At 38.7% G+C, this 11,866-nt stretch overlaps 2 protein-coding genes across 2 annotated transcripts in view; one reads left to right on the top strand and one right to left on the bottom strand.

Moving 5' to 3' along the window:
• LOC109935855 (pyruvate dehydrogenase (acetyl-transferring) kinase isozyme 2, mitochondrial-like) overlaps positions 1–9,970 on the top strand; it is a 19,143-nt gene extending 9,173 nt beyond the window's left edge. The window contains exons 3-7 of the mRNA XM_048614378.1: positions 2,690–2,831; positions 5,463–5,534; positions 6,823–7,007; positions 7,750–7,839; positions 9,879–9,970. Coding sequence (XP_048470335.1) covers positions 2,690–2,831; positions 5,463–5,534; positions 6,823–7,007; positions 7,750–7,839; positions 9,879–9,970 — 581 coding nt within the window. The remainder of the gene's footprint in view (positions 1–2,689; positions 2,832–5,462; positions 5,535–6,822; positions 7,008–7,749; positions 7,840–9,878) is intronic.
• LOC109912582 (neurabin-2) overlaps positions 1–11,866 on the bottom strand; it is a 104,305-nt gene that overhangs the window by 78,882 nt on the left and 13,557 nt on the right. The window lies entirely within an intron of this gene.

Consider the following 11,866-nt stretch of genomic DNA (forward strand, 5'->3'; position numbering starts at 1 on the left):
GAATTCAGCATTGTTTGTACTGCTGTGCTTGATCTACCTATATTATCCCATTTGTTTGTACCTCTGTTACAGCCCTGTAAACATTTCCTTTTAAAATATTGTATGACTTTCCATTTCTCTTGCTATCTTTAAATGTTTGGTCAGGCTGCATTTTTACAGCACATCCTCTTGCACTTCACAGAATCCCAGGAGTGTTACGGTGCAGAAGGAGGCCAAGTGGCCCAACATCACTGCACCTGTTCTTCAAATTAGCATCATTACATTGTACCAGTCTCCTGCTTTGCCTCCCAAAGCCTTGCAAATCATTTCTGTCCAAATAATAGTCTAATGTCCTCTTGAATGTTTTAATTGAACCTACCTCCACCACACTTCAAGGCAGTGCATTCCATATCCTAACTACTTACTGTGTAGAGAAGTTTTATTCTCCTATAACATTTGCTTCTTTTACAAGTTTTAAATCTATACCCTCTCATTTACACCTTCTACGAGTTTCTCCTTATCCACTCTATCCAACCCACTCACGATTTTGAAAACCTCTGTCAGATCTGTTAGCTGCTTTCTCTCCAAGGAGAGTAATCCAACATCTTCAATCTTATCCTCAACTCTCTTTTTCCTATCACTCAGCTAGTTTTGCATCCACATTGCTCCTGTCCCTTTTTTATTTCCAGGGCCTAGACTTTCTCCATATCCATTGATTCCTTCAGTATCAAAAAAATCTGTTAACTTTATTTTTCCTCCTTTTGAATATACTAATTCAGAGGTACGGAGTTTTGAAAATTCACAATCCACTGAGTGAAATTTATCATCATCTCAGTCCTAATCAGCCAACCTATCATTCTAAGACCATTGAACCCTAATTCAGAGGGGGAGGGGCAATTTCCAGCATCTGAACTGAACCGTTTTGACTCCTGTGTGCATGAACTGTAGTGGTGCATGAGATGCATTGCAGTCTCCACAGTTGTGTAGTTTTAACCAGAAAGTAGCTGAAAATAAAAACACATTTCATTAAAGAACAAAGAATACCAGGAAGAGAGATTTGATTCAGGTACTAGTAAGATGATATTGGCAGAACTGATTTACAGAGTTGCACCAATAATTATCTCTTGCCGCCCAGGTGTGGTAGTCATTGATCTATCAAGATAGATGGTTTTCATTCCTCTACAGGCTCATGATGCTCTGGCTGTTTTCTTGTTTGAATTTTCCTCATGCAAATTACTGCTGCTTCCTGCAGCACAGCGCTATGTAGTAATTATTTGGGTGCTGTGGAATGTTTTTAGGATGTTTGGACCGCATAAATTTAAGTTGTATGCGGTATTATGTAAATAAAATATCTTAAATGTAGGAGATAGCAAGAACTGCAAATGCTGGAGTCAGAGACAACACAGTGTGGAGCTGGAGGAACACAGCAGGCCAGGCAGCATCAGAGGAACAGGACAGTTGACGTTTCAGGTCAGGACCTTTCCCGACCCAAAACATCAACTGTCCTGTTCCTCTGCTGGCTGGTTGGCTGTGTTCCTCCAGCTCCACACTGTTGTCTCTATCTTCAACATGGCATAGATCACATAGCCATCTCCTAGCATAAGGTCATTGAATTTTAATCAGGAATTTGAAACACAATTTCTTTTTCTTTTTCTTTTTAGTTTATGGTCATTTAAACCCTTTTTGAATAACAGATAGGGAGCAATGACTCAAAGTGGTCTAGGAATTTTATTTGAATATTGGATACTAATCCGTGTAATTGTGGCAGTGGGAGAGATAGGAGCTTCCAGACCTATGCCTCTGTAGCTTGCAGAAACCCTTCAGAGTGCGCAGATCTTTCCATTCGATATAGACATTAACATGCAGAATTAGCTATAATTTGATTATTCAGGCTTGCAAAAACACATTAGGTAATAGCAAGTATAACTTGTTCGTTAGCCACAGGCAAACTTGTTTCTGTGATTACAGCAGCTACCAGCTCAACATTTCTTCCAGAATCTGCCCTTGCAATTTTCCCAATAAGCAATGCATTGCAGATGTTGTTTTTCTCACTATGAAGTACGCACACTTATCTTTATCACATGCACATATAGAAATATTTAATAAGGAAGATCAGCTACATTCCCAGGAGATATTCTCAGTAATAATCTGTTTCACCCTTTCTGGGAGATTTGTTCTCTTTCATTGACACTTCATTGACATCAGCCTTAAAGCAAAAAGCATTATATAGAGACTTACAGCTTTGTGACAATGGACACTAAATACTGATTGTTTGAGCTGGAAAACTCAGTATAAGCTGTGTTACCAGTATTTATTTGATTCTTGAGATTTCCTGCATCACATGCCTTTCCCTTGGAATTCAAAAGTGGAATTTAGTTTACATTATACCCAAATTAAATCATGTGCTGATGCTTCAGATGCCATCAAACCGGCTCCACGCGCGGAACAAGAGTTGGAATAAAAGAAGTATGAGGAGAGAAAACAGAATTAAGCAAGTGTAATGAAAAATAAATCATTGCCTCCAGTGTGTGTTTGGACATCAAGTGAGGGTGATATTACATTGCACACATCAGGTGTGTTATTACTGAGTTGCAAGCACAATGGAACTGAATTGTAGCATAACTGTTACTATTTTTGGAAGGGAAGAAAATTGAGTGGAAGTTTTTGAAACTTCGCATTTAAGTACAGTGTTGCATTCTTATCCACTTAGGCTCAACAAATGCCTGTGAGAAGACCTCCTTTATGTTTCTGAGGCAAGAGCTGCCTGTGAGACTCTCTAATATTATGAAGGAAATCAATCTCCTCCCAGACCGGCTACTTGGCACACCTTCTGTTCAGTTAGTCCAAAGCTGGTGAGTAGCCACACAGAAGATGGTCATACAAGTGAGAGAATCTCCTCTTTGAATAATGTGTCTCTTATGTGTGGCTTCTTCAAAGCAGTAAATTTTCAATGCAGGAAAATAATATTGTGCAATACTGACATGTTTTCCATCCACTTCAGCAATACTCACGTTATGCTTGTGACAGTATTAGAAAGGTGTTACTAAAACTGGCCATCTAATAATATGTATGTTCAGTAATGATATGAGTTGACTTGTATAGTTGACCTATATAAGCTGATGTATCCTGTTTCAATTATTTGACAGTTATCCAACTGGAACTGTGTAAGCTATACTGTGAACTTTCCCCCACTTCAGTTATGAGACTTGTTTATTTGTACCTTCTTATACTTAGCTCATATCTATCTTGATTGTAAAAACCAGTGTAATACATTTTATGGGTAGTGAAATGTGAGATATCCTATTAATCCCACTCATTATCATTAAGTTACTAGCAAATTTAATTGCAATTGTTTCATTGTAGTTTGTTATACATAATTTCACAATTACGGTCTCTGTTTTAGTACAAAAATGCTTCAAAGGAGCATTGCACTTTTACATGTTAGAGTCATTATTGTGCCCTACAGTCTGCTTAAGTGAATTCTGTATCTATAGAACTCAAAGCAGTTTTAATTTCCAGTCACTATTAAATCAATTCAATTTTTCTAAACTTTGTGAGGAAGTAGTAAGTAGTTCTGTATTTCCTGCATTGACACCTGAACTTTCTAGATTGCAGTATCACTCATAAAGTTGTACTTTATAGGAGACTGGGAGGGTAAATTCCTAGTTTTCATCTAAAAGTTGAGTTTAAGGTAAAAGTATGTCTTAAGAGGCCCCATTGGGTTTGCTTTGCAGATCTGGCTTTGTACTTTGTGTGCAGACCAGCTAACAAGTTATAGGAACATGAACATTTTTGCTGTGTATTTTGTATTTGTATTAATCATTCCATGACATTCTCTAAATTCTATATGAATAATTAATTTTGATTTTGAATGTGACCATATACTACTGCACTAGTGTCATTTTCATGCCCAAGTATGGCGGTCTTGTGAGTTGGCTGCCAGATTGTCAAGATACAATAAGTGAGTTTATATGAGAGAGATCACAAATGCTAGTAAACTAATTGACCTGCCCAGTTCTATTTTCTTTAAGATCGTTACAATTATTGTGAAGGATAAATTTATCCAGTTAGACTGGGGTGAAAGATAGAATCCCTACAGTGTGGAAACAGGCCCTTTGACCCAACAAGTCCACACCGACCATTGGAGCATCCCACCCAGACCCATCCTCTTATAACCCACCTAAGCTACACGTCCCTGAATACTACAGGCAATTTAGCCTGGCCAATCCACCTAACCTGCACATCTTTAGACTGTGGGAGGAAACCCACGCAGATGTGGGGAGAATGTGCAAACTCCACACAGACAATCGCCCAAGGGTGGAATTGAGTCTGGGTCCCTGGCGCTGTGAGGCAGCAGTGCTAGCCACTGAGCCAATCAAGATTTTACAAGTTAAATGGTTTTGAGGAACAGTGTTCATTTAAAAAAAAACAGTGTTAGAAACTAATGTTAAATGGTGAAAAATCTTGGAGCTTTTTCGGAGTACAAGTACTTGCATTGCATAAGGCACCAGTCAGTCAAGTATAATTGACAATGGAGGCCATTGAATCTGACCCATACAGAGCCTTGCGGTATAGTGTATATTCCAACCACATAAACTGACAAAAAATCTAATGTGTAATTGCATTAACAGGTCTGGATGTTTCCAGTTCCAGTCACCAGTTTGTGCTGAGCTAATGGATTTTAGCTGGAAATTGTTGAAGTGCCATTATTGCTCACTGTGACTAATCTAGCAAGAATAAAGATTAGATATTGTTTGTGCTTGATCACTATACATGGCGCAAATGTAAGGACATTGTTCCTGAATTATAACTGGGTTTGTTGTGAAGTCAACAGTACAACAGTAGTCTGACTAGACTTGCATATGTTGCTAGTATTTGGAGGGCTGCTGCTCCCTAATAAGAGGAAAGGAGAATATCTTAAATCAAAATTGAAAACTTGAAGTCAGAAATGAATTATGTCACTCCTTTTACACTTAAAGAATTTGTTTTGGATGATTTTAACCACTTGAGATCATGGTGTTTTACCTGTAGCTTGAACTCAAAGTAAACTAATTTATTCTGGTAAAGGCAGTTTCTCTGACTACAGTTTCATCAAATGATGATCATGTTGAGGCAGATGAGAACAACTGTACTAAAGTTGAAGATCATCAGTTGTTAATTTTAAGAAAATTTGGCAATTTGTTGTTAAACTAATGTACTTGTACAACAGTGTAGTTGTAATCAGTGATACTGCATCAACTAAACAGCCAAAACCTCTGTTGTATCTTGATCTTATGGTCTAGAAAATTTTTTAAACACTGAGCCCTGTGAGCTCCATGAAGCTGCTCTAAATGCTTCTTTCCAGAAGAGTACCCTCACAAGCATATTTTTGTCGATTTCCTTATGACCACTGTCGTCTTCAATTTAATTCTTAAATTGCTTAACTGATTTTATTGGTCCTTGTGTTTTGTACTTTCATACATGCCAATTTTCTTTTTATCTAGGTATGTTCAAAGTCTCTTGGATATGCTTGAGTTTTATGACCAGAACCCTGATGACCTGAGAGTTTTATCAAGGTATGTATTTTAAATTTGAAATAATTTGAGACTTACTGTAGTTCTTTTACTTGCTTATTTATTTTTGATAGAATATTCAACTATTTTTCTTGTTGAGCTCTTTACCTGCAATCCCTTTCTTACCAAAGGCAGTCAGTACAAGTAAATTGGGAAGGATTCATCATAACCTGCTTGACTGCATTATAAACACATCGTCTTTCAAAGCCATCATTTTCCAGAATGATTCTTGAACCTGGACCTTTTGACACAAGCAAGGTTGCTACATAATGTACCACAGGACAACCTCATCCAGCCCTTGCCAAAAAAATCAGCTTATTGGTGTCGTGTGTGGTAGTCCTTTCGAAAGTGTGTTGTTCCCCGATTGTGAAATAAAAGCCCTGTTAACAACTACTGGTTGTCATTACAATGTTTGGCTTTGAGGTAGCATTTTCAAATATGTTAAATTGGCATGAGATATTAACAGTAAGACCAATTTACGGTAATCATAGATTCTCTGCAGTGCAGAAATTCTGCTATTCGGCCCATTGGGTCCACACCTACCCTCTGAAGAGCATTCCATGCAGCCCTTGCTCCTGACCCTATCTCTGGAACCCCACATCTGCTATGCCTAATCCACACAAACCTGCACATCGCTGGACATTTATGGAGCAACTTAGCATGGCCAGTTCACTTACACATCTTTTGGACTGTGACAAAAAACGAGAACACCCGGAGGATCCCACGCAAACATTGGGAGAATGTGCAAACTCCACACCAGACAGTTGCATAAGGCTGAAATCGAACCGGGGTACCTGGTGCTGTGAGGTAGCAGTGCCAACCACTGAGCCACCTTCTATTTTAAACCTGTTAAAGGTCTCAAATTCATTTTTGTTGACAATGACCTGCTTGTGACTTCACAGGAGCCCAAGGCATTGAAATGTGAATTGTCAACTGCACCGTTGATGAGAAAAAGCAAGCATTTTTATGCTTTCAGTTTACTACAGCATATTTGTGCATTCCAATGCTTATAAACTTCACTATTGATATCATTTGGAGTGCTGACTAAGTGCAGTTTGAGGAAGAAAATATCAGTATATTCTTTGGGCAACTTTTTTTTTAGATATTTTAATATTGGTCTTTCACATTAGTTTTTGGAAGCTTGACATCAGGGGCAGCTATTTGTATTGTCTGTTAAATTTTCTTTCTGTAGAAATGTTGGATATAAAGTCAATCTAATCTTCTAATAATGTATGAAGCTTTGATATGTAATATATCTCAAAGGCTTTTTTTTTTTTTTGCATGATCTTAGTTTTACAGATGCTTTAATCACAATCCGGAATAGGCATAATGATGTTGTTCCAACAATGGCACAAGGTGTTATTGAGTACAAGGAATCTTACTTGGAAGATAGCATTACTCGTCAAAATGTACAGTACTTTCTGGATCGATTTTACATGAGCCGTATTTCCATCAGAATGCTCATCAATCAGCATAGTAAGTGAAAAGTTTGTGAGAAAACCCCTGTTGTCTTTAATGAGTGAGTTTTTATTTCAGAAACAAGCTTGTGTACTTTGTAAAGAATTGAATAATGTAACGCACTTTTACGAACAGGAATAGGCCATTCAGCTCCTGAAACCTGCTCTGCCACTCATTAAGACTTTGGCGTATGTTCATTCTCATCTATACCTGATGACCTTCCACCTTACTTCACAAAAATCTGTCTACGTTTGCCTTGACATAATTCAAACACTCTGTTTCTGTTACCTTTTCAGGAATAGAGTTCCAAAGGCTTTTGATCCGCTAAAACAAAGTTTCATCCCTTCCCTGTTTTAAATGGTTGACCCCTGAATTTTTAACAGCGACCCCTATATGTAGACCCTCTCTCAGGAGGAAACCTTTTCTCTATTTTTATTCTGTTAAGATCTCTCAGGATCTTGTTTGTTTCAATCAAGTTGTGTCTCACTCTTCAAAACTCCAGCATATACAAGCCTAACCTTTCCAATCTTTAATCTTTCCAAGTATTAGCTTGGGTAAACCTTCTCTGAACTGCCTCCGATGTATTTAACAGCTTTCCTTAAAGGTAACCGGTGCTGTGCACAATGAACGATGGTGTATGTTGAATATTTATGATTTTACTGCTATGAATGACAGGGTTACTGTGATCAAGTTCTTAATCATTTTTGTCACATAATCAAAATCTATTGTGCTAATATTTAATATTTTCTTCTTTTCCAAGCACTAATTTTTGATGGCACAACAAACCCAGCTCATCCCAAGCACATAGGCAGTATTGATCCAGACTGTGAAGTTGTAAATGTCATCAGGGGTAAGTATTTTTTTTCCACTGTGAAGTACTTTCATGTATTGATGTGGTAATTTATAATTCCTAAATCAGTTAAAATCCACAATCCGAATCTGTTTTTTGACTCTGTTTGCATTTTCATATTCATACTCTTTAGTGGAAGAGAAACGTAGAAAATAGCAGCAGGCATAGGCCATTCAGCCCTTTCAGCCTACTCTGCCATTCAATGTGACCTGATCATCCAACTCAATACTCCTATTCCCGTTTTCTCCCCATACACATTGATCCCTTTAGCCCTAAAACCCATATCTAAATCCTTAAATCTTCATTGTTTTGGTTTCAGCTGCTTTCTGTGGCAGAGAATTCTATAGGCTTGCCACTCTGTAGGTGAAGACATTTCTCCTAATCTCAGTCGTAAATGACACATGCCATGCCTTAACTGTAACCACTGGTTCTGGATTCCCTAGTCACCAGTAATGTCCTTCCTGTATTTATCCTGTCTAGTCCTGTTAGAATTTTATAGGTTTGAGATTTCTCTACCACCACCAGTCCCCATTTTCTAAACCTCAGTGAATATTGTCATAACTGATTCAGTATCTTTTCCTAGCAGTCCTGCCATCCCAGGAATTAGTCCAGTAAACCTTCAATGCCTCTTTCCATACCCAGAACATCCTTCCTCGGATCAGGAAACTAAAACTGCAAACAGTAGTCCAGTGAGGTCTCACCAAGGCCCTGTATGATTGCAGCAAGACATCCCTGCTCCTGTACGCTGGTTCTTTCATTAATATGCAGATAATTTAGAATCTGTGACTAAGTCAGCATTAAAGGTTTGTGCTAATAATGTTTTCATGTGTATTTGTGTTTACATGCCCATAACACCATAATTTTTGCTGATAATGTTAGCCTATGATCTTCTTAAAACTAACAAAATAACCATTTGTATTGTATAATGATTGGCTGCTGCTATAATCGGACAATGATGCTCTGCTTTGTGTACAACATATCTGTCAATTCACAAGCAGTTCTTTGTAAGTATCTAGGAAACGTCAACTTCTAATGCCATGAATATCACTGAAAGAAAATAAGAATTTGAAACCTTTTGTCTTGCACTCATCAGGACTAGGACAGAAGAAAGACAATTGTAAAAAGAAACACACATATTTATACAGCAGAATAAGAGGGTGCTGATTGGTTGGGTTAACATTAGCAGGGAGATCCAGCAGAAACAGTCTACTGTCAATCTTGACTCTCAGACCAGGTAAGTAAGTCTGAGAACTGAGATCTATTCTGGCTGCATCTCCATGCCAATTACAGCTCCGCCAATCACCCTTTTCTCGTGCTATATAAATTGATATCCTGTTTTTCCAAGTCTGGTTGGAATAGTCTGCACCACAGTTCTGATGAATGTAAGTAGTAAATCTTTCACTTTTGTAACATTTGGAGTCAAGCAGATATGTCTTGAGCAAAATGGTGATTTCAGTATTTATTAAAGTCAATATCTACTTTTTTTTCACAAAAGTGGTAGTGTCATTTTTCAAAACTTCTATTTAGTGAGCAAGTATTCTTCAGTTTTTTTAATACCAAAATACATTTTTTAAAAATCTATGACTAAGACTACAAAACCTAATGTATGGTACGTAATAATAAATTGTTTCCAAGATTTTAGATGGTCATGAAAATTGACTTACCCTTTTGTTCCTTGATAAGAAAGCAGTTAATGATTTCCATACCCCGTCCTATGTTGCTAGTGCAGCAACCAGTTAAAGCATTGTACACATGGATTTTGTTGATTCATCTGCCTTTGTTTCAACATTTTCCCACAAAGAAAACATTTGATGCTTCTTGTCTCCACCTTCGCCAAAATGAATGGTCAGTATCAGGATTCTACTTGTTAATAGTCTTTTTGTTGAAGTTCCATGTTCCACAGGTATCATAAAGTGCATGTAGCAGGTAACTTGAGATGTAGAAGCTTTGCATAAAGCAGTTCTATGTTAAGATGTGCATTTTTGCTTTGAAAATGATTGCCCTTGCTTTATGGATAGTCACTATCATCTTGTTCACAGATGCATATGAAACAGCTAAACTCCTTTGTGACCAATATTACATGGACTCCCCTGCACTGGAAGTGGACCAATACAATGGTAAAGTTGCATGAATTAATTTATAACACTCAATGCTGAAGTTATTGATCAGATCACAGCATCTTGTAACCTGTCATTAGTGCTGTTTGTTCCTTTTTCCAAAGTAACTGTACCTTTCAAAAAAAGTATACAGACCTTCTGAAATTGCTGTTTGTTGGCAGTTATTAATGCCTCACTTATGCGGAGACCTGTATATCGTTCAACCTTGACATGGCAGTTTTATTTGTTTGTTTTTATTAATTTCTTTATCACTGTCTCATTTAATAATCTGTATAACTTTTTTTTTCCTGTTTTTCCCACCCCTCTTCTACCTTTTTTTGATGCATTAGCTGCAATGAGATTGTAGGAATTTGATGATGGATGAACAACCCCTACCCCATATATCTACCTTTGTCTTGCATCTCTTTAATAACATTGGTCAATTAAAATCCATCAAGTTTGGTTTTGAAGTTAACAATTCATGTGACAGGAGTTGTTATTTGCATTAGACTATTCCATAAGACCATTAGATAAAGGAGCAAAATTGGGCCATTTGGCCCATCAAGTCTGCGCTGCTATTTGATCATGACTGATATGTTTTTCAACTCCATTTCTCTGTCTTCTCCCTGTAACCCTTGATCCCTATACTAGTCAATAACCTATCTATCTCTATCTTAAATACACACAATGACCTGGCCTCCACAGCTGTCTGTGGCCATGAATTTCACAGATTCACAACCCTCTGGCTGAAGAAATTCCTCATCACAGTTCTAAAGGGTCATCTTTTCACTCCAAGGCTTTGCCCTCGGTTTCCAGTCTCTCCTCCTAGTGAAAACGTCTTCTCCATGTTTGCTCTATCCAGGCCTTTTATTATTCTGTAAGTTTCAGTGAGATCCCTCTCATCCTTCTAAACTCCATCGAGTACACACCTAAAAATCTTCAAACACTCCTCATATGACAAGCCCTTAATCTCTGGGATCATTCCTATAAACCCCATCTGGACCCTCTCTAATGCCAGCACATCCATCCTTATAGATGAATTCCAAAACTACTGGTAATATTCCAAATGTGTTCTACCAGAGCCTTATGCAGCCTCAGCAGTACATCTATGGTCTTGAATTCTAGCCCTCTTGAAATGAATGCTGGCACTGTATTTGCCTTCCTAACTACCAACTGAATCTGCATATTAATCTTAAGAAAAGATCTTGGAACTCCCAAATCCCTTTGTGCTTCAGATTTCCAAAGCCTGCCTTTGTTTAGAAATGCCTCCTCTTCCTACCAAAGTGCAAAACGTCATACTTTACCATATTGTATTCCATCTGCAACTTCTTTGTCTACTCTTCTAGCTTGTCCAAGCCCTTCTGTAACCTCCCTGCTTCCTCAACACTGCCTGTCCTTCCTCCCACCCACCTTCCTGCAAAAATGCTATCCCCTATTCCCAATTCCTTCGCCTCCGCCGCATCTGCTCCCAGGATGAGGCATTCCACTCCCGTACATCTCAGTTGTCCTCGTTTTTCAAGGACCGTAACTTCCCCTCCTCGGTGGTCGAGAACGCCCTCAACCGTGTCTCCCACATCTCCCGCACCTCATCCCTCACACCCCGTCCACGCAATAAGAACCAAAAAAGAATCCCCCTCGTCCTCACGTACCACCCCACCAACCTCCGGATCCAACGCATCATCCTCCGACACTTCCGCCATCTGCAATCCGACCCCACCACCAAAGACATCTTTCCCTCCCCACCTTTATCTGCCTTCCGGAGGGACAACTCTCTCCGTGACTCCCTTGTCCGCTCCACACTCCCCTCCAGCTCCACCACACCCGGCACTTTCCCCTGCAACCGCAGGAAGTGCTACACCTGCCCCCATACCTCCTCCCTCACCCCCATCCCAGGCCCCAAGAAGACTTTCCACATCAAGCAGATGTTCACC

Source organism: Rhincodon typus, chromosome 30 (genome assembly GCF_021869965.1).
Source record: "Rhincodon typus isolate 14 chromosome 30, sRhiTyp1.1, whole genome shotgun sequence".
NCBI lineage: Eukaryota > Metazoa > Chordata > Chondrichthyes > Orectolobiformes > Rhincodontidae > Rhincodon > Rhincodon typus.